The sequence below is a fragment of the Rhinoraja longicauda genome, chromosome 8, assembly GCF_053455715.1.
Source record: "Rhinoraja longicauda isolate Sanriku21f chromosome 8, sRhiLon1.1, whole genome shotgun sequence".
Taxonomy (NCBI): Eukaryota; Metazoa; Chordata; class Chondrichthyes; order Rajiformes; family Arhynchobatidae; genus Rhinoraja; species Rhinoraja longicauda.
In genome coordinates, this window is record NC_135960.1 from 12,864,438 (window position 1) to 12,877,321 (window position 12,884).

A 12,884-nucleotide genomic window follows, 5' to 3' on the forward strand; every position below is an offset into this window, starting at 1 on the left:
ACAATATATCATTTTAGAAGGCGCATAACAAAAATTACACGATTATAATCTTGATTATTGTCTTACCTAACCCCAATCTGTTGGGACTGGCTTCCCTGCTGCACCCCTGACTGCGAGGGATCTTGCTGCGCTTCTCGGATGGTTGTGGTGCAACTGAAACTCTCTGAGATCCACTGCTCATGCCGGAGTAGGTGCAGAGGAGCTTACCAGGTGAACTAGATCTACTTCCAGCTGAAATAAAAAGCAACAAAAGGAGAGTTAAAACAAGAAGGATCGGAAATGGACAAATTACAGCACTTCTTGAGATCAGAGGAAATTGCAAAGCACCAAAATTGGCAAAAGCTGCTAAACAAACCAATCCTTGATAAACTGTTACCCAAAATATACTTTTCTTTAAAAAGACATGAACTGGCAAATGTGCATGTTATTCACTTTTAGTTATTGCATAACCTGCAAAACACTGCAAAGCCCTGACAACTAATTATTAAAAGGTCAAAATGTTTATAAATTTACTTTGGACAGGATATATATTCACTTTGTGCATTTAATGAGAATACCACATATATTTTAAAAAGCACAGGAATCAAAAATTTCATTTTCAAAATGTCATGTGTTTTTTGCCAACAGGAAGGTGCCAGAATTTTTTTTCAATTAAGTGGTTTACTTGAAGAATAAAGTGTTATAAGCTATATACTAAAACTCGCGTTTGTTTGTTTGTTCCTGAACTACCGCCAAAACGGTACACGATAGCGCAACAATTTTAGGCCAACCTTACTCACCGTTGTCACCTGGTGCTAATGGAAGTTTCATTGAAATCGGTGTTACATTTTAAAGTTTGGGGGGAGAGTGGGGGGGGGGGGGGAGAGTGGAGGGGGGGAGAGTGGAGGGGGGGAGAGTGGAGGGGGGGAGAGTGGAGGGGGGGAGAGTGGAGGGGGGGAGAGTGGAGGGGGGGAGAGTGGAGGGGGGGAGAGTGGAGGGGGGGAGAGTGGAGGGGGGGGAGTGGAGGGGGGAGAGTGGAGGGGGGAGAGTGGAGGGGGGAGAGTGGAGGGGGGGAGAGTGGAGGGGGGGAGAGTGGAGGGGGGGAGAGTGGAGGGGGGGAGAGTGGAGGGGGGAGAGTGGAGGGGGGAGAGTGGAGGGGGGAGAGTGGAGGGGGGAGAGTGGAGGGGGGAGAGTGGAGGGGGGAGAGTGGAGGGGGGAGAGTGGAGGAGGGGAGAGTGGAGGAGGGGAGAGTGGAGGAGGGGAGAGTGGAGGAGGGGAGAGTGGAGGGGGGGGAGAGTGGAGGGGGGGAGAGTGGAGGGGGGGAGAGTGGAGGGGGGAGTGGAGGGGGGAGTGGAGGGGGGAGAGTGGAGGGGGGGAGAGTGGAGGGGGAGAGTGGAGGGGGGAGAGTGGAGGGGGGAGAGTGGAGAGTGGAGGGGGGAGAGTGGAGGGGGAGAGTGGGGGGGGGAGAGAGTGGGGGGGGAGAGAGTGGGGGGGGGAGAGTGGAGGGGGGAGAGTGGAGGGGGGGAGAGTGGAGGGGGGGAGAGTGGAGGGGGGGAGAGTGGAGGGGGCAGAGTGGAGGGGGGAGAGTGGAGGGGGGAGAGTGGAGGGGGGAGAGTGGAGGGGGGAGAGTGGAGGGGGGAGAGTGGAGGGGGGAGAGTGGAGGGGGGGAGAGTGGAGGGGGGAGAGTGGAGGGGGGAGAGTGGAGGGGGGAGAGTGGAGGGGGGGAGAGTGGAGGGGGGAGAGTGGAGGGGGGAGAGTGGAGGGGGGAGAGTGGAGGGGGGAGAGTGGAGGGGGGAGAGTGGAGGGGGGAGAGTGGAGGGGGGAGAGTGGAGGGGGGGAGAGTGGAGGGGGGAGAGTGGAGGGGGGGAGAGTGGAGGGGGGAGAGTGGAGGGGGGGGAGAGTGGAGGGGGGAGAGTGGAGGGGGGGAGAGTGGAGGGGGGGAGAGTGGAGGGGGGGGGAGAGTGGAGGGGGGAGAGTGGAGGGGGAGAGTGGAAGGGGGAGAGTGGAAGGGGGAGAGTGGAAGGGGGAGAGTGGAGGGGGGAGAGTGGAGGGGGGTGAGTGGGGGGGGAGAGTGGAGGGGGGGAGAGTGGAGGGGGGGAGAGTGGAGGGGGGGAGAGTGGAGGGCGGGAGAGTGGAGGGCGGGAGAGTGGAGGGCGGAGGAGGGAGGGCGGGAGAGTGGAGGGCGGGAGAGTGGAGGGCGGGAGAGTGGAGGGCGGGAGAGTGGAGGGCGGGAGAGTGGAGGGCGGGAGAGTGGAGGGCGGGAGAGTGGAGGGCGGGAGAGTGGAGGGCGGGAGAGTGGAGGGCGGGAGAGTGGAGGGCGGGAGAGTGGAGGGCGGGAGAGTGGAGGGGGGGAGAGTGGAGGGGGGGAGAGTGGAGGGGGGGAGAGTGGAGGGGGGGAGAGTGGAGGGGGGGAGAGTGGAGGGGGGGAGAGTGGAGGGGGGGAGAGTGGAGGGGGGGAGAGTGGAGGGGGAGGGGGGATTGGAGAGGGTGCTGCACCAATGCAGGAGAGGTTTGGGCCCAATGGGTCCACTTGGTCCACTTGGTCTAATTGTTAATATGACCCAATTACAATGACAAAAAGCATTTATTTTGACGGCAGGTTAATTTAGTCTTGTAGTGAAGAAGAGCCTTACCGCTAGCAGGGTTAGCTGATCTGGATCCTTGGCATGGAAGCAGATAAAAGGATAGGTATAATTTAATAGAATGATTAAAGAAATGCAAATACTACAAGAGTTGCCACAACTATTTTCAGATGTCACAGAATAATTATATCGCAGGAGTATTTCTAGGTTAAAAGTAGTATTGTATTTCCTTGAAAAGACATAAGTGCTGGAGTAACTCAGTTGGTCAGGCCTCATCCCTGGAGAACGTGGATAGGCGACATTTTGTGTCAGGATCCTTCTTCAGACCGACTGTGGTGGAGGGGAGAAAGCTAGAAGAGAGGTGGGAGCAGGACAAATCCATGTTCTTCGGAGATGCATAGTCCATTGAATCTCCAGCACTTTAAATTTTAAAAACTTCTTTAGTTCCTTGCGTCTCCATTTGTTTTCAGATCGAGCTCATTTCCCGTGAACTCACTGCCAATCCTCCCTAAATCTTCTGCCCTTATAAATTCTCTAACTTAGATTCACAATCATTCCCTTTTCCATGCCCATGATGTGTCCCAAAAACCCATTATGGAAGGGGTCTTACAATCATTTTTGCTGTCCTATCTCCTCTGGATAATGGATAATGTCAGCAAGACAAAATAGTTGGTTGTTGACCCAAGGAAGTGAGGGGTTACCCTGCCCTCCTCAGAGCTGGTGTCAGCATTGTTAACAGATTCTAGATCCTTGGTATTCATCTCATCAATAACCTAACCTGGTCCCTTCACTTTGATGTAGTGATCAACAAAATGCATCAGCATATTTACGTATCTGAGAAGATACTCTCTCTCTCTCTCACTGGCCTGGGATGGCAATTATTCTGCTCTTATCAAATCTCAAATTGATACGGTTCTATCCTCATCCATCCAGCCACAGCTGGAGGAACAATGACAATAACTTACCTTCCCAAGACAACATGGCTAGTGCTGGTGATTCAAGGATCTTTTTGCTTGGCTTTCCGAATCTTACTGCCCACGTGGCAACACATCTAAAAGACGTATTCTAGAATTCTGCTATATTATATCTGGCTGTCACTAAACAAAGGAGCTGATTGTGGACTTCAGAAGGGCTAAACATCCAAGGACGTACACACCACTGGAGATAAATGGGACTATTGTGGATAGGGTGAGCAGTTTCAAATACTTGGGAGTCCGCATCGCAGAGGATCTGACGTGGGCAACGCACATTGCCGCACTGGTGGGTAAGGCTAAGCAGCGCCTTTACCACCTTAGACAACTGAGGAAATTCAGAGTGTCGCTGAGGATCCTTCATTGCTTTTACTCTGGGGCTGTAGAGAGCATCCTGTCCGGCAACATTACAGTCTGGTTTGGGAACAGCTCTGCCCAGGACAGGATGGCCCTGCAGAGAGTAGTGCGTTCGGCAGAACGCACCATGGGAACTACACTCGTCCCCCTGCAGGACCTATACATCAGGAGGTGCAGATCCAGAGCAAGCAAGATCATGAGGGACCCCTGCCACCCCAGTAACGGACTGTTCCAGATGCTACGATCAGGCAAACGTCTCCGCTGTCACGCTGTGAAAACGGAGAGGATGAGACGGAGCTTCTTCCCACAGGCCATCAGGACTGTCAACTTTTATAACCCCAGAGACTAAATTTTTGTCGACACTTTTTGTGCTATGTTTAGTAACTTATTAACTTTATTTATATGCTGTAACTGTAATTCTTTTTGTGCACAACCCGCAGGCATTGCCACTTTCATTTCACTGCACATCGAGTATGTGTATGTGACAAATAAATTTGACTTGACTTGACTTGATCTTTCTGTGAGCAATAAATATTCAGACTGCTAATGCAGCATGCTATTTAGTAATCACCTCTCACTTATTATTTCACAAGTTTGTACATAAACTATGATTTCCATCACAAAAACCTCTCTCATTTCCCTACTTGGTCACTTTCTCAAACTGAGCCAGCATTCAAAATTGGTATTAAAAATATATGTGTGACTCCAATTTAATTGCCCTGAAAAATGAAAAAGTTAGCAGTAATTTGAATGGTTTAATTGAAAAAAAAGGACTAATTTTAAAGGAGCAGACAATTTAGGACTGAAATATTCAGAAAGTGAAAATTTCTGCAACTAAAACACTATGGCCAGCCTGGATAGAGTGGGCCAAAAGGCCTGTTCTGTGCTGTGTAACAATGACTCTAAAATATATTGGACAAATGGGTGGATCATAATTGAAAATGTGCAACTATAAAATTGGAGAAAACTGCTTCAATCGCAAATCTATCAAATTCACTAATCCATTTCTATGTTCTGAAATAGTACAATTTCCAGTCAAAACAAGTATTAGCAAGAAAGTCTTCACTAGATCACTGTGATCAACACGCAGTGAACAATGCATACTGTGTACGAAAGTAGGTTGCATTATTTTCCCTCAAGGGGGCAGAACTGCACAGCACCATTCTTCATAGTGCTACAAAGTTACGCGACTCTGGAGTTCTTTGGTCTAACGAATTAAACATGCCGCACATGTATTACAGCAAATTATATTACTTACAAGTAGTAATTTGTTTCACTTACGTTGGGACTGAGAAACTACTTTAGCTCTGCTACGACCTCTGGTATCAGCAGGTGTGCTGGCAACATTGGTGGCACTCCCAGCACTCTGGCGTCTCGAGCGTACCCGACCTGCACACATACACAGATATATTAAGAGAACATCGTTTTAAACAAAGAAGTCTCTGTAACTTGTAACCATTACAAAACAACAAAATTAAATACACATAAAATCTAGATAATTACACAAAAAACAATTTGAATTAGTAATAATTGATTCAATAACTGCCCAGTGCTTATACAAACAGCAAACACTGAGACAGCCAAAGGTGACTGTGCAGCTACATTTCATTCACACTTGCAGGATCTAGAACATGTTTACTCAATAAAACAATTGTACTTGCACAGCAGGCATCAGTAACTTTTGGAAAGGTTAATGTTTCTAATGAGGATTAAAAGTAAATGTTTAAAGTGATACACAACAATTATTCATATATTTTACCTTCCAACCTATAAATACTGGAAGAGAAAGTACTGGTCTTAGAAAACGTCTACTTTCTAAAAATGTTTAGAATATGAACAGATGGAAACTGATTTTGTTTGTGCTCAAGTAACAAAAAAGCCTGTACATAAAAAAGACAAGCAGCACCAACATTTATTTATATTACTAAAAACAGTACTGCATTCCAACACAAGCTGGTATTACATTTGAAAATATGCATTTAATTCATTATCACATAAAACAAATTAATTCTGTGGATCAATGGAATATCTATAATTAACCAATATTAAGTAAAATTTAATCCATTACTGAACTTAAATACTACTATCTAGTACAGCGTCAAGAGCCATTCCTCAAGTTACGAAGATTTTGTTTTATGGACTTTCAAAATAATAGGACTGGCCTAATGTACTTCAAATGGAGAATAGAATGATATTCATTACAGCAAAAATATACAGATTCATAAATTGAAGATAGAGTTAATGACATTAGGATTTTTTTAAAAAAATCAAATGTTCGTAAATAGAGGAACTAATACAAGGATGGATTACATATAAGTGCACAGGTGCTTAGTGCATGGGTTAAAGAAATGTAACAGTGCAGAAGCAAAAGTGACAGAAAATTATCACATTCAAATTCATGTTGATCCCTACTGTTCAAACGATATAGGTTTAATTAAATCTCAGCAACTGAAAAATAGAATTTGCAGTTCCATTTTGATTTGAAAAATCAGAAGAAATTAAACTTGAATGACAAGCATGTAGAAAAGATTAGGAAAGATCTGGAATTCATTGTTAAACACATTTAAAGAAAGTAAGACTAGATCAAGACTATTCTTTCTTATCCATCAAAACATTTAACTCTTGGGAAAGATCAAAAAAGTAGGCGGGAAAAGTAACCAATTTCAACCAAAACTGGAAAACTGTTTAGACTCCAAACTATAGGCGCAACATGTCTAGATATACTGAGCACAGTTGGCCCGGTTCAGCATTCATTACCCATCATTAATACGTCTTGGACAGTAGAGGTGTACTATCTTCTTGAGCTATTGCAGTGCAAGCGCTGAAGGAACTCACACAGTGCGAGAGGGTATGTTCCAGTAATTACTTTCCAATCTGAAGGATTCCAACCCGAAACGTCACCTATTTCTTTTCTCCAGAGATGCTGCCTGACCCGCTGAGTTATTCCAGCATTTTGTGTCTATTTCCAGTAATTACACCCATCAACGCAGAAGGAGCAATAACATCCCCAAGTCAAGATAACACACAACTTGGAGAGGGTCTTGCTGCTGGGGTTGGTTCCTCCATCTGCTGCCTTTCAGGTTCCTTATTTTTAAATTGAGTACAATATCCTAGCCCATCATTTTCACTGGTAACCCACTGGTTTGATTTTTTTTGGATTTTTTAAAACAGACTTCAGGCTCCCCATATCACACTTTAATCATTCTGCAAACCCCAGTCTATAAAGGTGTGAAGGTATGATTCATAAAGAGGTTTGATTATTCAAAATACTTCGGCATTAAGCCACATCTGTCCACAACCATGTTTTGCTGTCATTATCACCAAATTATCCCAAATGCACACTAATTGGTATTCAGTCAAAAATGCAGGAGAGGTCTAATAGACCCTAGATATGTCAGGAAAAGTAGTGTGAGAGATGCATCAGCTAAGTGACCCAGTCCTAACAGTCATGATGTGATTTCTACTCACAGAATGCATAGAAATTATAAAATAGAAAATATCATTTCTGCTTAACCCGCAGCAAAGCGAGGATCAATTTTAGCAATGGTGAAAATGCAAAATACCAGGAACACTCAGTGCTTTTCAGATCAAATACTTGTCAGAAACTTTTAATTGAAATGTGATTTTTTTCATAAATGCTGCCTGATGCGCTGAGTGTTTCCATGATTTTCTCTTTCAGATTTCTCGCATTTAGTTTTAATCCTGATTCTCATTTTTAGCATGTATGGATACCTAGTGAAAAAAATAACCAGGTATCCATACATGTGTAACAGTCATAGACACAAAATGCTGAAGTAACTCAGCGGGATAGGCAGCATCTCTGGAGTGAAGGAACGGGTGACGCCTTGGGTCGAGACCCTTCTTCAGATTCAACCCAAGGCATCACCCGTTCCTTCTCCCCAGAACTGCTACCTGTCCCACTGAGTTACTCCAGCATTTTGTGTCTATCTTTGGTTTAAACTAGCATCCTTCATAGTTCCTTCATACACAAGTGTAACAGTCACTTGGCGAAGGCATCAGTTGTTTACTATTATTTGTGAAATCATATTGTATCATGAGAAATGTTGAAATAATAGCCATAAAATGTAGTAAATCTGGTAATTCAGAATTTCATAATGGTGCTTCTGACTAGAGCTAATTCTAATGATTGTACCGACAAATACATGCAAAAGAATTAAAAAAATTCTTAGGTATAATAGTTACTTGCTTCCAAGACATTTCCAATTTAAGGCGGCCGTAAGAATTTGTGTATCTGTCTGAACGGTTACTCAGAGCAGTCGCTCTAACAAACAGCCTCTTCATATTACCAGGGCTTATCTGGTTGGAAATCATGTCAATATGCACTCCAATATATTCTCAATGCAGCATCATTAACATCCTTCCATAAAGTTGGAATATACACAAGGAATATGATAAATGAAAGTTTGCGTCAGTTACTTTGACTATTATACCGAATAATCCAATCACACAATCTTCCACACACTGACAGGGGTTCTTTGCAATACTTTATTAAGTTATTAAAATGGAAAAATACTCTGAAGCTCCTCTTCAACATATTTTAATTAAATTATGTTACGCAGACAACTAGTTTGCACTACATGCATTAAGCCAATTTCAGAACTCTGCACATCAGAACTGAAGTTAGAGCAAATTAGATAAACTACAAGCAGCTACAAGAGCAGTATAAACTTTCATCTCTAGTTATCTCAAGCAGTTCACCAAATAAGTATTAGAAATACCCGTTTGCCTTTGCAGATCAAATGCACGGTGGAAATAAATTATATATAGCTTTGGTGTCAGAAATTAACTGTAAATGTCAGCAATTAATAGAAAATTGCTCTTAATCAGCAAATGAATATTGGCACACAAAATAAGATGCCTTCTCTGCCACAGCCTAAGCTCACAAGCGCAATTCCTGCACAACTCTTACCATCCTTCATTGTAGAAGTACCTTAAATGGAGTAAACAATTGAAATTTTGTGACAAAATTGTATGCACAAAAGGAAGACAATGTAATGAAATAACAAATAATTGCATAATCAGACACATTCAACACTTTGATCTTACAGCTGACTTTTTTTATATCCAAAACTTTATACCTTAAATAAAAATGACTTGTCTCTAAAATACAAAAGTCAGGTTTTGTTTTCAGCCCCTCGTTTTAATTTTCTTGTTAATTTATTCATACAATGTCCAATAATCCACGTTGCAAAAAAGTTGGAATAAAATAAATCCTGCTGAATGATTATTTACTCTGCCTTTCCAAATAACGCCTCATGAATATTGTCAGCCTGATGTGACCTGCAGCTTTCATTCGAACGCAGATTTCACCACAGGTTATCTGATCACGCTGCAATTTCAAAACAATGGGATTGTGAACTCAACAGTACCACAGCCACGTGTTTTTTCCTCAATAAACTCCAAAGATCAGCATCAACATTGACATAGTTTGATCTGATCAAATAGTTATTACTAATTTACGGATCAATTCAGCTCTCTTCATTTGAATATTTAAAGAGCACTGCAATTACCTTCAGACAACAAGAGAATTTCATTTGAAACAGGCTGCCCAACTTAAAACTTGAAATGTCTTAAACATTCAAAACCATTGTTATCACCGTTAACAAATATATTTTCAATACATTTTATATTGGTGTCCAACCACAGCAAAATCAACTCCACAAATCCAGACTGTGAATAAAAGATGGTTAACATTGCTAGATATAACTGAGGAAATATATATATATATTATTTATACACATATTTTGCATTACCATGCAACAATTCATGCGAGGTACCAATTATAGTCACAGATGGAAACCACTAAAAGAATTGTGTTGTCACAGATACCAGCCAGAATACACAAAATGGGACAGACAGCTGGTAACAGAAAATAAGCTGCTTACCCTCAGCTTTAGTGGATGTGCCATCTTTCAGCAAAAGAAGATAGGGAAGGGAGGACAGGGAAATGTTAGTAAGATAAGCAAAGATGAGCTCGCTAATTTAATCTATAGTAAACAAAAGAATCCAATGGAGCTGTAATACTTTTCTAAAATTGTGAAAGGCACAAAATGGGTAATAGTAGCAAAAAGACCTGAAAACCAGCAAACTATGTCTCTCTTACATTGCGAAACAAATCAGCATTCTGTTTCTTTAGAGTATGATACTATATAAAGTGATCACAATAAAGACCTTTTATTTTACTTTGCAAGTAAAAATCCAAAACTAAACTCATAACAAAGAAAATAACTATTCAATGATGTATTTAAAATAAAAGGAGGACACTAACATTGATCTTATGCTCAGGGAATGTTGCACAAGGAATGGCAGATGGAATTTAACTCTGAGTAGTGAGATGTGATGCATTTTGGAGTTATACCATGGCAGGACAAACACAAATGAATGGCAGGACCTTGGGTAGTGATGTAGAACCGAGGAAACCAGAGGTACATGTACGTTGTTCCCTCAAGGTTGTAGCACCGGTACAGTTTGGTGAAGCGGCATATAGCATGATTGCCTTCATAGGTGCCTACAGGGGTTGGTCTATCATGTTACAGCTGCACAACACATTGGTGAACTCACTAGTATTGTTGCAGTTCTGGTAGCCATATTACAGAAGGATGTGATTTAGGTGGAGAAGGTGCAAAGAAGATTCACCAGAAGGCTGCTTGGACTGGAGGGCTTGAGTTATGAGAAATTGGATAAAATGGGCTGGTTTTCCCCGCCCCAATGGTTATTGGTTCATGGAGGTTCACAAAATAATTAAGGGGATTGATAAGTAGATAGCCACAGTTTTTCCTCGTGGTAGGAGAGTCCAAAACTAGAGGCCATGGATTTAAGAGATGGGAAAGATTTAAGAGAGATCTGAGGCGCAAATTATTCATGTAGATGGGAGTGAATAAATGGAATAAGCTGTCAGAGAAATTGGTAGAGTTAGCTACAATTGCGAAATTAAGACGACATTTGGACAAGTAGATAGAAAAGATTCAGAGGTAAGTATACAGAGCTAGCTTAGGTGAGCACCTTATTTAGCATGAACAGGTTGGGTCAAAGAGCCTCTGTCTGTGCTATACAACTCTAGCGTAGTGCTAAATATTAAGGGTTGTAAACTCAAAATCTTTCAAGTTCTAAGCATTTTATTGCAGAGATGTAGAAAGTGATCTAACACTATCTGATATGAATAATTCATAGCAGAGTACATCACAGAAACAGGCCCATTGGCCCACAAACTCCATGTGGAACATGATGCCAAGTTAAATTAATCTCCTCTGCCTGCATGAGATCTATCTCTCTCTCTCCATACTCCACAAATCCACATGCCTATCCACAAGGCTCTGAAATGCCACTATCTATTTGCCTCCACCACAATCCCAAGCAGTTCGTACAAGGAACCCATCACTCTCTATATAAACCTTGCTCTGCACATCTCCTCTCACATTGAAGCTCTGCTCTCTAGTCTTTGACATTTCCACCCTGGAAAAAAAAGATTCTGTCTACCCTATCTATACTCATAAGGCCTCCACTCAGCCTCTGACGCTCCAGAGAAAACAATCATAGTTTGTCCAACCTCTCCATATAGCCGATACCCTCCAAGGCAGGCAGCATTCTAGTATATCCTTCTGCACTCTCTCCAAAGCCGTCACTTTTTTCTTGTCATGGGGCGATGAGAATGGCACACAGTATTCCAAAAATGCTTAAAGTAACCACCTACAAAAATACATCATGAAATCCTGACTCTTATGCTCATTGTCTCGTCCAAAGAAGACAAGCATACCATATGTCTTTTTTACCAACTCCACTTTATCTACTTGCGTTGCCTCTTTAAGGGAGCTATGGACAAGGAATCAAGATCACTGTACGTTAATGCAGTTAAAGGTCTCATCATTAACTTTATGATTTCCCCTTGCATTCGACCTCCCTAAGTGCAACACATCAGACTTGCTCAGATTAAACTCCTTGCATTTGCACTCTAATTATGCAGTACATTTGCACCAAACATTTTTTTTCATAACTGTATTCAAGTATAGTTACTTTTTTGAATCATGCAATGTTTTCCATATTTTGGATTTTAGAAAAAAATCAGCAGGCAGGTCCTCATGGAAAAAAAAATCCTAAAAATCTATAAGCCTTTTCGTGGCCGCACAAATTTACAACTTCACGATCTGATGTGCATACAAAAATAAGCTGTGTACATTTGGTAACATATGGTAATCAGCTTTACTGAAACAATTTATAAGATTGTTTCAAGATTCCTTGATAACAAATCCACCGAAGTGATTGGCAAATAACCTATTGATTGTAATTGTCAAGCACAAAGAAATAACTTAATCTGTAATAAGATACCAGTCACGACTAAAAACTTATCTCTTCCAAATGATTGCATCACAAACCTGGCTGATATTGCATTTTTTACAGTCAATATCTTGCTACTGAAGCAGTCTTTGTTCATACAAGGTTGTTTGAGGAATTGAATCTAAATGAAAAGTTCTTCCAAAATAATACTAATTTAAGTTTTATATCTAGTCCTAAATTCAAATATTAAACATACTATATACTGTTTCAAAGCGCTTGAATTTCCATAGGAGAATTAGAAAAATCATCAGTTCCAAAAACGTTATGGTTAGCTTAATCTTTACCTAGGGAAGCGTAGGATCCTGGAGGTAAAGCTGCAGCCGAACTAAAATGTCCAGGTGCGTTGTTTGGAGTTGCAGTTAAACGTGACTTGGCATTAGCGGCTGCGTTCACATCAACATCACTGCGAGAGCGTTGCAGAGCACCCGTGTTGGATACAGATTTACCATTAACTGTGGAGGCTTTAAAATAAAGTAAGAAAAAAGAGCATTAAAGATTTGGTGGTAAATTCTGAATGATAATCGCAAAGGTAATGAAACTGAAATGCTTATCTTAACAGACAGAATAAAAGTAAAACACAAATGATCTACCACTTTCCTGCAAAAGACTTTTAGTCTACCTTGCTTGAAGCTAACTTCAATGT

At 42.1% G+C, this 12,884-nt stretch overlaps 1 protein-coding gene across 1 annotated transcript in view; it reads right to left on the bottom strand.

Moving 5' to 3' along the window:
- Positions 1-12,884, bottom strand: part of clasp1a (cytoplasmic linker associated protein 1a) — a 179,052-nt gene that overhangs the window by 78,481 nt on the left and 87,687 nt on the right. The window contains exons 19-22 of the mRNA XM_078403342.1: positions 12,526-12,702; positions 5,171-5,278; positions 2,613-2,639; positions 67-231 (exon numbers count right to left, since the gene is read on the bottom strand). Coding sequence (XP_078259468.1) covers positions 67-231; positions 2,613-2,639; positions 5,171-5,278; positions 12,526-12,702 — 477 coding nt within the window. The remainder of the gene's footprint in view (positions 1-66; positions 232-2,612; positions 2,640-5,170; positions 5,279-12,525; positions 12,703-12,884) is intronic.